The 17,869-nt window shown below is 42.8% G+C and overlaps 1 protein-coding gene across 1 annotated transcript; it reads left to right on the top strand.

Annotated features, from left to right (window-relative positions):
• The first annotated feature begins 5,470 nt into the window (after nucleotides 1–5,470).
• On the top strand, nucleotides 5,471–14,241 carry WSB1 (WD repeat and SOCS box containing 1). Its single transcript, XM_075440127.1, has 9 exons — nucleotides 5,471–5,611; nucleotides 6,141–6,309; nucleotides 7,265–7,533; nucleotides 8,376–8,507; nucleotides 8,910–9,010; nucleotides 11,172–11,344; nucleotides 11,586–11,699; nucleotides 12,424–12,531; nucleotides 13,081–14,241. The coding sequence occupies exons 1-9, from the start codon at nucleotides 5,572–5,574 to the stop codon at nucleotides 13,238–13,240; spliced, it is 1,266 nt and encodes a 421-aa protein (XP_075296242.1). The 5' UTR covers nucleotides 5,471–5,571; the 3' UTR covers nucleotides 13,241–14,241.
• Nucleotides 14,242–17,869: the final 3,628 nt, after the last annotated feature.

The raw sequence follows: 17,869 nt of genomic DNA on the forward strand, positions 1-17,869 counted from the left end.
GGACAGCTCAAGTTCAAAACTCTCCGATGACCTTCAGCCAGCTGAGATAACAGCTCTTGTAACTTCAGTGGGTAAATTTATCACAGATGTTTCTGAATGCAGCTCCCTTACAAGATACAATACCCATGGCAATGGTTTTGAACCTAAAAGGAGTAAACCCAAACCTCTGTCTCCCTTATTCCAGTGCAACTGCTCATCACGAAAGCATTGAATTCACCACACATGCTGACCCATCTGCTTTATTTATTATACCCAAAGATGTGGTCCAAAAATTATAAAATCCCAAAGAGACCAAAAGAATGCAGAGAAAAAATTACTGTAGTCTATCTCTGATATTCCATCTGTGCAACTTTCCACAGCATACTCTTTTAGGAGACCTTTACAGATTAACCCCTTGGGTACCAGACATGCCCCAATTTATGACCACCTACAGAAAACTAAACCTAATTTTCACGATAAGCAATGGTGAATAAGCTACAGAGCAACGGGGGAGAAGGGGACAGAGAAATGACAGCTCAGAGGGACAAGAGGGGAGGCAGTCTCATCCAGCGCGTGAGGTGTCTGTGGGAAAACCAGAAGATTATGCTGCTGGCTGCTCCATGCTGACCCTGAGAAAGTGGCCTCATCTCGCTGCTTCCCCTCCCAGCCATTGTTTGTCTTGTCTGTTTAGACTGCAAACTCTCCAGGGCCAGAAGTCCCACGCGAAGCAGCTGAACTCTGCCAGTGTTACTTGTAGTCACCCAACAAATAACAACATGTACATGAAACCAAGTCACAGCTGAAACTGTGCCAGTCACAGCAGCATTTCACAGCAAGGAGTACACTACAGCAAGGGTGGCAGGGAGAGATTGAGAGGGGCTAAGACGGCTTTGAGTTTCAAAGAAATATTTACACTGTATGAAATTGCGAAGCCTAGTACACAAGGTCTCATATACTCTTGACAGTTTCTTGCAGGGCTTGGGTGTTGCTTTATTTGTATGGCAAGTTTTTTTAATCCTTCAGCTTGTGGGGCTGTCACTTGGACAAACTTCACCTTCTGCTGAACTTTAGCGCTATTTGATCACTGCTTGGAAAGTCCATTAACCCGCTATTTTGGCCTAAAGCTTTTCAAAGAGAAAAGGGATATTTTTCACTCAATTCCCGTAGTAATTCAATAAGCACTAAGCACACAAGTCTCAGTGCTTTCGAAAAAATCTTTTTGTTTGAGTCTGACCTTTGTTACATTCTCTCACAGGTCAGTAATCCATCCTTCTTTACATTTATTCTTCTTAAGGAAGATTACCACTAAGGCCTGCACATGCTGAGCACAAGGCACTTCCTCTCACGGCCACGTCAGAGCTCGTTACAGTCCGAGCTCCTGTACTCTGCTGAGGACAGAGACGGGACCTGCCAGCAGCAATTGCTGCAAGAAAGGCCAAACAGAAAGTGATGTAGGATAGACTGCAGCTCTCCCAGAGTAGGTCTGTACCTCTAGGGTAACCCTTCCGTCATGACTGCAGTTGGCAGATGCAGTTCCCAGGGCTATCTGTCAGGGCTATACCTACCCAGCCTCTCAAGGGAGAGGTTCAAGCTTTCGCTGCTCCCCCAGGCCCCTGGAATCATTAGCTGGTCAGTGCTGAGTTTTCCAGTGTGCGCCGTGGCAGTAACAGCAGCTAATCTATTTCAGAACTCTGATGATGGCCCTTTCTCCTCTCTGACCGACACAACTTCTCTGCGGCTCACCATTCTCTTCACTGCAACCCCTTTTTCTCTTCAAACCTCTTTGCCATCTCTTTCTTTCTTCCATTCTGCTTTTTCCTTTCACCTTCTCTTTTGCCTCCACAAACCTACCCGGAACTTTCTCCATCCCAAGGAGGCTACTCAAAACAAACAGGAGCTTGTGAATTATTAACCGTGTAGACTAGAAATAGTGTAATTTTTAATGATAGCCAGAACGCCAAGATGTATGCACTATTGCATAGATCAGCTACCTTGGTCTTGGTGTGACTGGCCTGAATTGTTCCCTTACCTATCATCCGTCAGGAGTGCTTTATAGAATGACAGCTGTGAAGAGGGAGGACATAACTCGTGGGTCTGAAAAAGCACCACGGGCTTTTCTAGTACTTTGCTATGTATTTTACACTTGCTGTGCAGACCTAACTTCCAGAGGGCTGTCTGTACAACCCAAACAACCACAACTTACAGAAACCGATAGCCTCAGTGGTCCCTGAGCAGAGTAACCTTGTTGGAATGGCTTGCGCAAGCTGAATGGGGAACAGCACAGTAAGCAAAACTTGGACAGAAACTGTGATCTAAATTCACTGCTGATCTGTCCTAGGATTCGTGAATGGGATGAGCAGCCTTTCAGTGGGGGAAGCCTTCCAGCGGGAAACCGTAGCAGTGGAAATGAAGCACAGCAAGCACACTGCTGAGAGTCTTGCAAGTAGCTAGAAGACAGGAAACGCAGGAGGCAAACACCTAGGCTCATTTTACAAACTGCAGATAATATTACAAAGGGATACAAAGAGGAAACAGCACTAAAAGCAGCACAGTTCCATATCGGGGATACGCACTAGTTTCAGATGACCTTCCTAGTCCAGTCTAATGACTGACTGCGTCAAAGAGACTTCCACAAAACTGATTAAGAAACATACATCCGTTTAAAAAATCAGAGAAGAAAAAACAAATGAAATGGATATAACTAGATTAACCATGTCAGAATACAAGAATGTGAAATAAGCAGATCCTGGTGCTTCAGCAGCCTGGGGAAAAGCTCCGTAACTTGGATCTCAGAAAATATTTCCAAGATGGGCAGACAATGAAAGTCCTTTCATTTGCGAAAGCTTATTGTAGTGTGTAAAGTCTTGATGGAGAAAGATGGCACTGAGTTCATGAGCTTCCCAGCTGAACAGCACTGTGCAGACTTGGCAGCTGTATCCATAAAGGAAGATAATGGAAAATACATAAATCAGCCTTGAGTCATTCGCGCAGCCGTGCAGGCCCTCGCAGCATGTGACTGTGTGGGGCACGCAGCCTGGTGCCACCCTTGATTCCACAGCCATGCCTCACCAGTGAAGCACAGTAAAAATCATCTGAAAAATCATCCAGTGTGGTTCACTTCCAAGGAAAATAAATGAGAAGGGTGCCAAGAAAGGAAGTGTGGATTCTTTATCTCCTCAGGCTTTGACTGATTTTTAGAAACATACCTTTTACCGACCTGAACGGTTGAGTTGGCAACTTGCAGATAGAACCCAGCTTTCCACCTCTTCTGCTCTGGCTACAGACAGGAGACAACAGCCCTTCCAGCCAGGCACGAAAAGAGAAGGTGCTAGTAATGTCTCCAGGACAGCCTGTTACACCAAACAATTTCTAGTAAGCTTGCAAAAACCTGGCAATTTACATATCGCAATTTGTCTTTGTGTCCATAACACAGAAAACGTGGACTGGGAAGTTCAAAAATTGCCATTTGGACTCCAGTGTTGTAAAGGCTGAACAACAGTGTAACTGCTGGAAGTCTGCACTCTTTGAAGGTGCGTTGAATTAGATTAAATTGTATTCCTCTGTTATACGAAGACCAGACTAAATGAGGTAATCACCTGTTCTGTCCCTCAAATCTGTTACATCAATGAGCAGAAAGCACACCGAGGAAGAATCACCAACTATTGGAGCAGTACTTACAGAAATAGAGAGACTTAAAGAAATAATAAATTGCCAAATACTTTGCTTCTTTTAAAAAAAACGAGCAAGAAAGGCAGAAACGTGGTAACACTCCCACAAAGCTGCATCACTCCACTGCTATCTTTCCGTGGCTATGCCAGCCCCCAAGGTAAGCCAACGGAACCCAACCTTATTCTGGCTGCATTCTGGCTCAGACCCTCGGGAGGAATCCTACAAAGTGAGTCAGACCAGCTATGGGATGGCCTGGTTCAAACATTCACAACTTATGAGTAACTCCAAAGCGGTATTTCACAACATTCTCTGGCTACAAACCCACCTTGTTATAAGAAGTTGTTGAGGGATTCAGTGAAGATAGCTGCTTAGGGCTTTTCCATCTGCAGGCAGCAGAGGATTGATAGAGCAGGAACAGGATCATGCTGCTAAAAAGAACTGTCTCAAATTAGTGCCAGGATGTTCTAAGAGTGTTTATACAAACCAGAATTAATCCATACTAGTGCTTGGACTACCAAACATATTCAAAACTTCTTTCTGCTCCTTTCTTTGACATTGTCTCACTACATAATTTAAAAAACGCTTCGCTTGCCTTGCTTACTTAAGGGTAATTTCTGGATGTTGCTACAGCTGAATAGCTAATCCCTACAGCTGTTTCAGTGCATTTACCAGCCAGGCCACTACTTTGGAGTGAAATCATAGTTATTATCTGCAGTTAATTATCCTGCTATGTGGTTCTCTGAAGTCCAAGGAGAGAGCACGGAAGAGTCACCTAGTCTAGAAGGGGGGCAGAACTCAGATATGCAAAAGGAGAAAGAAAAAGGAAAAGGAAGGGGACAGGGAAATACACAGATATCAACACAAAATCATGCAGAGAATGAGGTGGCCTCAGGGTCTCTTTCTCCAAGTTGTTTATGGACAGCTCCATTAACTTTAACAGTAAATTCAAAACTTTATCATAAGCCAGATCTTGCTGGATTTAGATGCTGAACTATACACATTCAGAATGAAACATCGAAGAGTAGGAAATCCCCAGCGTTCTCCAGCCGCTGCTAGGGAAGATGAAGTGAAGTGCAGACGTCACTGTCCTACACACATTCCGCAAGGCAGTCGTGTAAGCTTTCACATAGTTTTTGGCTTCGTGTCGCCTTGTAGTCTCGTGGTCAAACAGACATCAAGGATGTCACAACCTGGCTTGGAAGATAACGGAGACAACCTCTCTCTAGCTGGCTGTGGCCCGGTGGCTAACTGCTGCTGGCTGGGCATGGCAGCGACAGAAGAACATTTCCTACCCCACTTGAGGACTCCGCAGTTTATCAACGCAGCCTCATCAGCACGTCCCCACGGGAGCAGCTACAAAAGGTCTTTTAATTGCAGTACTGGGGGGGGTCACCATGACTCTTCCCGACTCTTTGAACCCCCACGCTGTGAGGGAGCCGGGTCGCTACGCGCAGCCCCTCCGTGCCGGTAAAATGGGACAGCTTCGGGCACGGACGGGACTGGAAGCTGCGCTCCACGGCCTGGAGCAGCCGTGGGACCGCGTTCCCCTCCCGCACGGCAGGACCGGCTGTTTCACAGCAGCGGCTGCCGGGGCCCAGGCCCAGCGCGCCGGAGGGCGCGGAACAGCGGGGCGGGAGCGAGGCCATGGCCGCGGACCACGCACCCAACCACCGCCGGCGGCTGCGCGGGGGGCGTAGCCTGCACCCCAAGGCCCCGCCCCTCGCCCGGGGCCCCGCCCTCTCGCCCGCGGGAGGAGCGAGGGAGGGCGCGACCGCCGGAGTGGGGCGGGGCCGCCGCCTCTCCGCCCCGCGCTACACCCCGCGCCGCCGCCGCCATTTTGTCCCAGTCCCTGCGTCCCCGGCTAGCGGCGGCCGTTCTCGCTCCGTTGCAGGTCCCGAGCCGGTCCGAAGGGCGGCCCCGTAGATGGCCAGCTTTCCCCCGACTGTCAACGAGAAGCTCATCGGTGAGGGGCGGGCGCGGGCCGGTGGGGCGCGGGTGGGGGTAAGGCCGCGCGGGGCCGGGGCTGAGCCGCGCTGGGGCTGGCGGAGGCGCTGCCCGGCTCTGCGGGCGGAGGCGGCGGGGCCGGGGCCGGGCGCACGGCTGCACCGCGGGGCAGGGCGCGGGGGCTGTCCCCTCGTCCTGCTGGGGGGAGCGGGCGGCCGCGGCGCGGCTGGGCTGCGGGCGGGGGGCGGCCGGTCGCGCAGCCCCCGGAACCACCGGGACGCGCGGTGCGGAGGGGCTGCCCGCGGCGGGGCGGCCGCCTGCCGGCAGCGGGCACTGAGCTGCTGCTCCTCGGGGGCTCCGTCTCTTGGCAGCTGCGGCTTAGTCTGGCGATTGGCTGTACAGTGGCACTGAGACCGCTTCCCCGATTGCTTTCCATGGCATGAAATAAGAGCAAAGTAATTAATGCACTGCCTGGCTCCCTTGTAACCTTTTAAAATATGCTAGCTTTTTTTTGTGTTAACGGCATTTCCGCTCTGTTTCCTTTTTAGCACGCTCGCGCACGGCAGGAGAGCTCTTGGCCCCGACTTCTCCTTTCGACAAGAAGTGCGGGCGCGAGAACTGGACTGTGGCGTTTGCTCCCGATGGATCTTACTTCGCGTGGTCGCAAGGGCATCGCGTAGTGAAGCTGGTCCCCTGGTCGCAGTGCCTTAACAGCTTGTAAGACAAAACCATGTGGCTGTTCATTCTCCTGAAAAACTTCAGAATTTCAAAATAGGAGATAGCGTTTAATAGGCTAAAGCGCATGTATTGGCTTTTTAGGCTTTGACGTCTTTGGGAAAAACTGATTCTTTAACAGCTATTGTTTTACCTCTTCCTCTGTGGCCAGCAAGAGAAACAACTATTGCAGCCTCACAGAGATAGGATGAGTGATTTATTAATTAATTCAGGTGCGTTAAGATAAGAGGAAGTTAGAATGAAAAGGAAATTTAAAGACTTGGGCAGATCTGGACTTTAAAATTTCCTATCAGAAAGCTATTTGTTTTACCTTTTAAGAATTTACTTAAAGGTGAACATCTTTCCTTATCACTCTTATTAGAATGCAAATTAAGTTCCAAAAGACATTTTCTTTTCACTTGCAGGTTGCATTTTAATGACGTTTACAGTAACCAGCAGTTGCATTTTTGTAGCTGGTTACATTTCTCATCCCAGCAAATCCTGCCTCCCTTTTTTTTTTTTCCTCTTTCTGCTCGTGGTTAATTGGTTTTCACATGCTGGCCTCAGTTTCTCTTCCCAGCATTTCGCACATGTGAGTGCATTGCAGGGAACTCCTTGCTCATTTAGCAGAAAGTCTTAGAAATTTGTGATGCATTTTTCTGTAAATGCTTTAAAAATGTTGTTTTTCACAACGGGTTAATATATTGCTCTCTACGGAGGTAAAAATGTGTACAAAATTGTTAGTATTATATTGTGTAAGAAGGTTTCCAGGTGTTAGTAATTTTTGACAGTTGTAAGAAAAAGCTGCTTTTATAATTTCAAAGTAAAAATGCATCATTATGAGTCTCCAAAATGTATGTTATGGCAACTCACAGATTTCATTACATCTTAAGGACCTTTTTGTTCTATTTTTTTTTCAATATATTTTATGCTATTTGTTTGTTTGTTTGTTTTGCAGCTTGTTGCATGGCACAAAGAATGTTGCAAATTCTGTCAGTACAAGACTTGCGAGGCAGAATAGCGACAGTGGTCAGAAGAACAAGCCTTGTGAACATATAATAGACTGTGGTGACATTGTCTGGAGTCTTGCTTTTGGGTCTTCCGTGCCTGAAAAGCAGAGCCGCTGTGTGAATATAGAATGGCACCGTTTCAAGTTTGGGCAAGACCAGCTTCTACTTGCAACAGGCCTGAACAATGGGCGCATCAAGATCTGGGATGTATACACAGGTAGAGTGTGCGAGACGAAGTTGGCACTTCATTGTCAGTTTATGCAGTAGTAATATCATTAATACACAGAATGAATTGCTTGCAGAATTTTAGTTGGGACCAGAACCTTGAATACAAATTAAGTAATCTAGAACAGGCATGAACTCCTGCGAGCAGAAATGTTCAAATGCTGCTAAAGGAAGGAACAGACTCGGGTCATGCTTTGAGATGTAAGTGGTGGAAGATGAAGCCTTGTTGCTGCAAAACGGTGAAGTATGCGATTGACTGTGTGTGTTGGTTATTTACTCTAAAATCATCTGCCGGATTGTAGTTTTAATATACTTTCAAACAAAGGAAACTTTCAAAACACAAAGTAGCTCTCTGTTCTTGAGTATGGGGAAGGATTATGTTGATAAGGACTTTTTATTATTTTTTTAAAGTAAATAATTTCATAAGATAAGAGACTGAGTCTGAAATTAGGGAATCTCAGTGTAGCTGGTAGCACAGCTGCTAGGTTGGGAGAGAACTTAGTAGCTTAAAAAAATGAAACTAATGGCTATGGAGTATTTTGTTGTTATCTTGTAAATTTAAGCTTAGAACTGAGATGTCTATCAACAGACAAGTCTTGCCCTATTTCTGAGGCGCATGGTTTCAGTGCATAGATTTACTAGCTTTTCAGGAAGTTGCCTCTCGATACAGAAGAATCTAGAAGGATACGCATGCTTCTTACTGTAGGAAGCGTTTCTACAAAGAAAATGTGGCTTTACATGCTGTAATTTTGTATTCTGTATTTATATCCATAAAGCATTTGATCTGAATAAAAGTACAGTCCTTCATTTTAAACTGGTGTTTTCATGTAACAGGAAAACTCCTCCTTAACCTGATGGACCATACAGAAGTTGTTCGAGATTTGACCTTTGCCCCTGATGGCAGCCTGATTTTAGTGTCTGCGTCCAGAGACAAAACGCTGAGAGTGTGGGACCTCAAAGATGATGGTATGCATTTCAAGTTTATGTGCTGTAATACGTAGGAAAAATATCCACGTATTCTCCTCTTTTATTGCTATAAACTCAGGTCAGGATTTCTTAAAAATGTAGTTTTGTTCTATTAGTCACTCAGTCTGTAGGCTCTCTTGAAATTCTTTATCTGTGTGTAACCTAAAGGTATAAGATGGTGTTTGATTAAGTTAAAACGGTGCATGAGGTGACCTGTTTGAGTAGGGACATAGGATTTAGAGGCTGCATGACAGAATTTTTATTTCTGTGTAGAATGACTCTGCAAGATGTTGTTTGGAAAAATAGTACACAGTTTTATAGAGGAAGAACTAATTTGGAAAAGCTTTTTAATTTGAATTTGTAGTATTTAATCAATTCTTACAGGAATGTCTTTCTTTTTAGGAAATATGATGAAAGTGTTGAGAGGACATCAGAACTGGGTATATGGTTGTGCATTCTCCCCAGACTCCTCTATTCTCTGTTCTGTTGGAGCTAGTAAAGCAGTATGTGTCAGAGTTTCTTGTTCATTAAATCTACTGAATTGTGTGCATAATCATTTTAAATCTAAGTAACATTAAGCTTGTGCTCGGTGTCATGAACTTCTAATGTTTTATGATGATGTAAAAGTGCATGAAATTGAACTAGCAAATAGTGCATTAAGACACTGATCTATGAATTGAACTTGCACTGCTTTTAGTGGAAGAAACTGTAAGCATTCTTTCAGAAATAGTTCTACACATCTGCACGTGTTCATAGCATAAAACCAAAGATGACTAAAGCTTCCAGTGTTAAAAGATACTTAAATTAATGCATTAAACTATTTTGTTGCTGATTTTATCCTTTCTGTTTCCTGCTCAATGAAAAGGACTTTTCAAAGTCTGAGCCAGTCATGGTATCTCCTGCTGAACAAAAATGTTTCTACATGTTTTCCAATACAAATGGCACTCATATCTAGATCTAGAACGAAGAACAGCATACTGGTTTTGTTTTCATCTGTATTCTAATGCCCTGCTAGAGAACTGAAAGCAGTGCAGGTAAAGCACATATGCCATAAGCTGCTTTTCTTGGCACTGAAGAGTTAGATAAAACAGAAAGGGGAATTCAGTCTAGTTAAAGGAGCTTTGCAGGTAGTTTAATGAAGCCTAGTGATGCTGAGTAAAAAGCACAATTAAGTCATTGGATACCACTTTATATGGATGACTGTTCAAATGCATTTTATACTGGAAATTATCAGTGCGGATTTGATAGAGAATAGTTGAGGTCTGGGTTTTGTTTCTTCTTTAAATAGAGCAGATGTGGATGTATACGTTGATATCTTAGGCTGTGTGTTTTCCATAAGCTTCTTGCTTTCCCTGTCACAGGTGGTGGCAGCAATATTGGTGTGATTGAGGTTAAGCTGGCACCACTCACACAGGAGCACAATGGTGTTAGCTGGGCAGAAAGAGTGGCATCTCTGGCTACCAGGCTGGGGGCGAACTTTACCGTAGGACGAAGTAACCTTGCATTCGACTGCAAGGTGTACTGTACGTACGCAGGTGCTGGTTGATGTCCACTTTCTGCTTTCTTTCTTTCTTTTTATTTTTTTAATAATTTTCACAGCAGTGAAACAAACTGACTCCTAAAACTTAGTTTTCAGTTTTATGGAATGTTGGGGTCTCCTTGGAGAAACTGGTCAACGTGTTTATAAGTGATTGTAAAACGGTTCAGGTTTAGGAAGTATGTGAGGCACTAAGGCTATGTTTGCTTTGGTCAAACATACAAATTTATCCAAGATGCCAGTATTTAATTTGTGCCGTAAAACTGAGTCAGGGGAAAAATCACAGACCCTAATGAGCTCTTTTAGGGACATAACATCTTATGCTAAAGACGTACATTTTCTATAAAATTATGCTGCAGTACATAGATCGTTCCTATTAAGTAATTCTGCACAGTCTTTATTTTGATTATATATAAATGTACAACTGCATGTAAAATCCTTGAATACTATTACCTTTTATAATACAATATGCAATTAGCGGGGTAAATTGTAGTATTAATGTTGTTTTTTAGTGTTGACTTGATTTAAGATGCATAAATTCTTTCTAATAATGTGGTTAGACTTCCCTATTGTTTTGCCAGAGACATAACTTTTGGCTGTGAAAATTCTTTTTGCTTGCAGTATCTGTTTCTCTTCCTAGGCTGACGTTGGTGATCCAAGCCAATTGTAAACAAGTGATCTTAAACTCAAAGGGATGCCACTGGAGTAACAATATGTTAACCTTACATTTTCTGTCTGTATATTTCTTAAAATTTTGGTAGTTACTGAAAAGAGGGGACTGTAGAGTTTTAACCCTATTTATTTCTGCATATTTTAATAAAATAGTTTCATAATACATGAATTTCAGTAAGCTACATGGTTAAATTGTGTTGCCTTTATCTTATATTTTGGCTTATTTTGTTAATAACATTTAACAAACTCAAGTTAGAACTTGCATGTCTGCTTTAATTATTTTTTAAAAATTGATTTTAATCTGAGTATGACACTGAGCATATTTCTTAATTGTAGTAATTCATAATGCCTGATTTTAATATAATCTAAATAAGACTAGCAGCAATATTAAAAAAAAAGTAAATGCTTCATTGCATCTCTGAGCAGAGCTATAACATTACCTTATTTAATTGCAGGTTTTTCTCTGGGATATGGATAAATACTCCATGATACGGAAACTTGAAGGACATCACAATGATGTTGTAGCTTGTGAGTTTTCTCCTGATGGAGCTTTACTGGCTACTGCATCTTATGATACTCGAGTCTATGTCTGGGATCCACATATTGGAGTTATCCTTATGGAATTCGGGTAAGTAAAACTCTGAGAAAGAATTTAAGGTACTGATATTTTTAGTACTAATTTAAGCATCTTCAGCAAAGCTGAAGTGTTCAGTACTACAGAATATACAGTAGTTCAGTCTCCACTCCTGATTTTATAATTAGATGTTCAATCCGTTTTTTCTTCCTCAGCTTTGCTAGTCATGGCTGAAGGAAACACTTCCATAGTTCTTAAACATCATGCTGTTAGCTACGTGTCTCTCTATCTCCAGGCATCTGTTTCCCCCTCCTACTCCAATATTTGCTGGAGGTGCAAATGACCGATGGGTCAGATCTGTATCTTTTAGTCACGATGGACTACATATTGCAAGCCTTGCTGATGATAAGTAAGTATGAGGAAAGGTTTGTTACTTCTCTTAATTCTTCCCGTATGACATGAACTTCTAAATACTAAGCCAGCTTTTTTTTTTAATTGAGTAATGGCTTCTAATGGTCATGGTAGAAGTAGATGAGTTTTCTGGTATATGTTTATTCTTAACGTAGAAATAATTGGTTGTGTACAGAATAGATGATCTGAATAACTTAAAGCATGTAAAAGCTGAAATCAGAAAAAGAGCGGTTGTAAACAGTGAAAAATGTAAATAGAGTTAATGCAGGTAAATTATTCTGTGATCTCCCATTTGACTTCTGCTAACACTGCAAAAATATTTTGAAGAACTATTTTAAGAATAGGAAGAATGCTTTCTCAAGATGACAGCAAGGGTGTTAAGATATCTACAGGAGGGTTTTAGGTTGTTTTTTTTAATTCAGACACGCATTGTTGAGCTTTCGTAGCATCTGTAGGTCACGTTATTGCTTTCTGCTGTTGAAGGCAATCTTTTATTTTAATTGGCAGAGTTAAAATGGTTGAAGAAGTACCGATCAATATACATATCAGGAATGAAGTCGTCATAGCATTTCAGGCCAAATCTGAAACACCTTGTATGCATATTAAAATGTTTAGAAAAATTCACTGAGCTCTACTTCAGACTAGTTTCTTGTGCAGTGTCAGAAAATATCAGAATTAAATGTCTACTCTGATAACTTACTACTTTCTTCTTCCCTTTTCAGAATGGTAAGATTCTGGAGAATTGATGAAGAATACCCTGTACAAGTTGCGCCTCTGAACAATGGGCTCTGCTGTACTTTTTCTACTGATGGCAGTGTTCTAGCTGCAGGGCAAGTATATACTTTTTTTTTTTTCCTCCTTTCTAAAATATTAAGGTAACACAAAAGGTTGAAAACAGTGGCTAAGTCTCTTAAAAAGCTTCAGTTGTGACTTGCAACATGATGCTTCTGACTTGGTTTTACTTCTGGTACTGTTTGTTTAAACATGCCTGGAATACTAGTAAAATCCAGAAGCTGATAAACTCATTTCTTGTCTTTGAGAATGAATGAAGGACAGACCCACAAACATGTGGATTGGGAAGAGACCCATAGATCATCCAGGGCAGTTACTCTGTTGCAGGTGGTGTACTCAATAGCTGTTGGAAGGTCTGCGCGAGCCTGGCGCACAGATAATCGGCAAGTTGCTTATTGTGCTGTTATAGCTTAAAAGAAGAACTGGCATCTAATGTAAATGAGTCTGGAACAGCTAGAACTAAGCAACAGGAAGCTCGGAGCGCATTCCCCCAAACTAGCAATGTATGTGAGAATTTGTACTAAGTTGAAATCATTCAGGTGGATTAATTCTGGTGGGGTTTTTGGTTTTCTTTTTTTTTTGTGCAGGACCCAGGATGGCAGTGTGTACTTCTGGGCAACTCCAAAACAAGTTTCCAGTCTCCAACATCTATGTCGCATGGCAATTCGAAGAGTGATGCCCACCAGCCAAGTCAAGAACTTGCCTATCCCATCAAAAGTGGTGGAGTTCCTTTGTTACCAGATTTGAATTAAAAAAACAAACCACCAAAAACAAAACAAACAAACAAAAAAACCCCAAACTGGCAGGTGGCCCAGCTGCTGAAACTGGCTAAACACTTTAAAGAATCCTCAAACTTTAACAGCCTTTAAGCTTAAAACTCTACAGGTTTTCAAGAGCTATTTAAAGTGATAATCTAAATACTATTTTGTCATAATGCCTGACAGGTAAATTTTTCATATTTATAGAAAACACAGTAGAAGTATTCCTGGTGTTCTCAATTTTCTAAAATATAACTGTGAAAACATGTACATATATAGACATAAGCTGCTACATGTTATCAATGTACCTTTAAAAATTGCTTTTATTATTTTTAATGTGTATCATGTATATATTGCTTCGGTAGAGCCATCAGATGCGTCTGTGCTGTAAAGTGGAAGGATAGCTATTCTGGGACACTGAGTTAGAAAAAATACTGACTTAAGGAAACTTGACTGCTCTGTATGTATGTACATTGGTTGGGGTTCAGGAAACTGATCCACAGATAAGAATTCCTGCTAGTTTATTTCATGAAGAGGTACAGCTTGGCTTTTTAGAGCAATGTATGGTGATGACAAGTAGGCTGAGGTGAGGGTTGGAGTATGTCTGATGTGAACCCAGGGGTGTTGCCTGTGTGTCAGCTGAAGAAGGCCTTAAGTTCCATAGCAGCAAATCAGGTTAAATTTCAGTATTGGGCAGTGTTAAAGAAATATTTCCTTACATTTCTGAAAATCTTAACTACTGTATTACTGCCTGACACTTTGTCTGTAATGGGAGAAATTTACAGACGGTTTATTAATCTTTAACCCTGTAATATCTCTTTGGGGGTGATCATTGGTTAATGGCCAAAGATAAGCAAGATACTTGGTTTTGCCTTCTGTTATTTATCTGTACCTGCAGATATAAAGAATGTATGCATTGCATAAAATGCCTCATTATATATATTTTTTTGTTGATTTTTTTTATTAAAAACTTGTATAAAAGTTTCCTGATGTTGCATCCGGTGACTGATTTTTATCAACACTATCTGCATGCAGCAGATCTAGTGGGAATCTGCGATTGCAGGCCTCCGCAGTTTTCCTTTTCAGGACCACAGTACAATAATCTTGGTGAAACTTACTGTGGGGAGCTACAGCAAGATCTTCAAACCTTTTATACGGGTGACAAGGTCGGAAGCACAGGCGCTGTCAGTGTTGCCCTGCTCCTGCATGGTACAGAGCATGGAAATGGGGTTCTGACTGCAACATGCAGCCATGGTGGCCACAGGCTGCAGAACTGCATACCCTGAACGTAGCTCTTTACTCCCTCCTGCTTCCAGAGCTCTGTTTTGGTAAGCCGCTTCCACGTCATACCAAGCACTACATAAGTCGTATGATGTAGCAGGCAGGGATTTTGCAACTTGCAATCGAGACCCAAATTGCTTTCCTCACAAGGCCAGTGGCTTGTTACAAATGAACGGTGCTACAGAATTGCCACTACCCCAGTTCTGGGCGGGTGACAGGTATGGTGAGGGCTGGAGATCTCTGGGAGCAGAGAAGCTTTTGCTTAGGAATGAGAATTCCTGTAACTGGGTACTAAGCCCCAGGAAAGCAGCCAGCACAAGGCTGATCTGGACAAGGCCACATGCTGAATCATCACAGCCTAATTAATATGTGTCCAGTGCAGTTAAAATTGTCTAATGATCATGACATATGTCTTCGCAACCTTCGGTAACTCACTTCCTTTGCATTTACAAATTTGCCAATGATAGACTGAGGTTAGTAGGGAAGGAAGATGTGCAACTCCTGCTTATCTATCAAAAATGGAAGGGAGATTCCACTCAACCCCATTTGACCAAGTAATGCATCTTTTTACATTTTGTGTGGACAATGCTAGGTCTCTTCCTGGCTTCCACCACTTTAACTGCTATATAAAATGAATATAATGAAATAAATTATTCTCAGGCATGCCATTAGCATTTTAAGAGCCTAGAATGCCTTGGAACTGCAAAGGCACTTCTCTGTCTCAACAATCTCATCTCACTGGCAGATGTATTTTCTGATTGTGTCCTTGTTTTCTTGGGTGAAGTACAAAAAAATCTATGACAAGGCAGCAAGAACTCTTCCTGAGTACAGCGCAGCAGGCCTTAGCCTGAAAAGACTATAAATAGCCCTGCCGCTCTGTGTCTATTGCTATACTACTGTCAAGTGGCAACACTTGCATGTCAGATTCAGTGAAAGAGAAATAATATGGTATTTCAGCCTATTTTCAATGTAACTTACTTTATTTGCACATAAATGAGAGACAATCGCTAATAGCAAGCAAGCAATCTTCTCTTCTAGAAAGCTCAGCCCAGACACCCAGGCTTACTTTCCAGGAAGTTTTCCCTGAATGCTGTTTCCAAAAGCCATAAATCAACTTTCCACTTTCCAAGGAGTACTACAGAACAAAGCCAATGGGACAGAACTTCCTCAGAAATTAAAACCCAGCTAGCAAGGAACTAGAAAGTATACATGTTGCCATGCTACTTAATGACTCACTCATTTGGCACAGTATTTTTCATAAAAATATTACACCTAATTGAAGCAAGTATTTCCTTCCTTTGGTTTGTTCTAAATATGTGTATCATTAAGATAAGGCTTCTCGTATATGGCCCAGCTGAAGGAAGAACTGGTGAGTTCTGTACCCCCTAGAACATCCCATCTCAACTTGAGTGCAGATATGAGTGAAGAATAGCGACCAGACATGAAGTTTTCTGCCAGGGAGCTTCCTAATTTATAAACGTGCCCTCTCTAAATGCAGAGTCACTCAGAGCACTGTGTGCTCCATTCTGCACTCTCCACTGGGAAGTTTGTCCCTAGGCAGCAGTAGCCCTTCCCAAGCCCCAAAACCAAAAAGCAAGTGGCTACCGGTATCTCCATATCAGCAAAGATTAAGCAGATAGCTGCAGACAGCTGTGTGATTCTAGAGTATGCAGTTAACAGCCCTGCCTGGTGAAGGAAGGAAGTATTCCACACCCCTGGGAACAAGGAATTTTGCCGAGGCCATTACCATTGAGTGTACGGTCACGACTGAAGGGAATAAACTGCAGCTCTGGAATGTTATTAAGACAGGTGGAAGTGGTTTGGAGACTAAGTATGCTTCACTGTTCTTGCCATGCTGTCAATAGACCAGCCTAGTTAAAAACAGCTCATGAAGAGAAAAATTGTACTGAGCAAAGTAGCACTTCTGTGGTGTTGAGGTGCTGTTTAGCTGGGGCTGAGCAGAACTGATTTTAGATCTGTTCACAGCCATCTAGAAACATTCTGTACGGTGAGTATTTCTGTGGTGAGTGTAATTAATGTCTATAAACCCTTTTGCAATCCTCTACTGAAGCGTGCCGTGGGTATTAAAGTCAATAAAGTTGATGGGAACTGAGTCGAGGGAGCCAGAAGCAGAGCTACTCCTGCAATATGCTGACGCGCTGCTTGCATTATCCAGCTATTGCAAGCACAGCCTCGCCAGGGTAGGCAGTGAAGACAATGAACAGGAAAAAGGGATGGTGCAACAGCTTGCAACATTTCCTGACGAGAGCAGAAATACCAAGCCAAGGAAGACAAAGTGACACAAATAAAGAATTGAAAATCAGTGGGTCAGAAGCTCTATTAAAAGAAGGAAGGCATGTTAACGACACAAAAGCAATAGACAGAGGTAGTCAAAATAGGCAAGAGGAAATTTCTGAATCACTGAGGAGGACTTTAGTCCTTTACTCTGTGGCTGGGCACTGGTATTAGAAAGGTTGAGAGGGTTTTGCGGTGTTGCTGTGATTGTTTACTAGTCCCACGCAGCAATACCGAACAGATGTTTCTACTGGGGGCAGGACGTTGGGCTACATGGAGTACTTTGTGATCTACTCTGTTCCTCTGTGCCTGAGCACAGTAAAGCCTCAGTATCCCATGATAGTTGACTCTGCTTTCTAAGACACCTACGCCTCAAGTCCTAAGTTGGCAGACTTGAGTGTCCCCGAGCTGAAGGAAGGGCCCAGACCTGGTTCCAAATACAAATTTGGCTCATTTGTGCTTGCTCACGCTGCAGAACCACCTCTCTGAAGCACTGGCAAGAACGATGGCTCTGTTGCACTAGGCACTACACAGAGTTGTAGGAAGATTAAAAGCTGATCACGAGTCCAAGATGACCCAGAATAAATTTCCTTTCACAAGTGTTGCCAACTTTGACAGATTTTTTTTTCTTTCCATTTTAGAACACTTTGCTTTTCAAGCTGTACGGTCTCTGCATTTCTTCCCCATCCCATGTTCGTATCAGAGCTAGCACGCTTGGGTCTTAGTCTGCAACCAGAGCTTCTTGTGGCTGCCACAGATACAAACAAGAAAATAACTGAAATATTGTAATTCTGTTTGTTTCCTTATAAACAAAGGGTACACTGGTAGAGGCTGGCCTGCTGCTGACTATTTTATATTTACCAGTCCCTCATTGTCTACAGCATACAGTTAATGCTTTTCATTTTGCCATGCCTGTCAGCACAGCATTCAAGGCTGATGCTTACGGAGCTTTCTCAAAAGGCATGAAATTATCATAAGCATGTGTGAGCTGGAAACATGCTTGCTTAAGCACCTCGATGAGCTGAGCTAACAGCTAGGCTTG

Source organism: Opisthocomus hoazin, chromosome 20, assembly GCF_030867145.1.
Source record: "Opisthocomus hoazin isolate bOpiHoa1 chromosome 20, bOpiHoa1.hap1, whole genome shotgun sequence".
Taxonomy (NCBI): Eukaryota; Metazoa; Chordata; class Aves; order Opisthocomiformes; family Opisthocomidae; genus Opisthocomus; species Opisthocomus hoazin.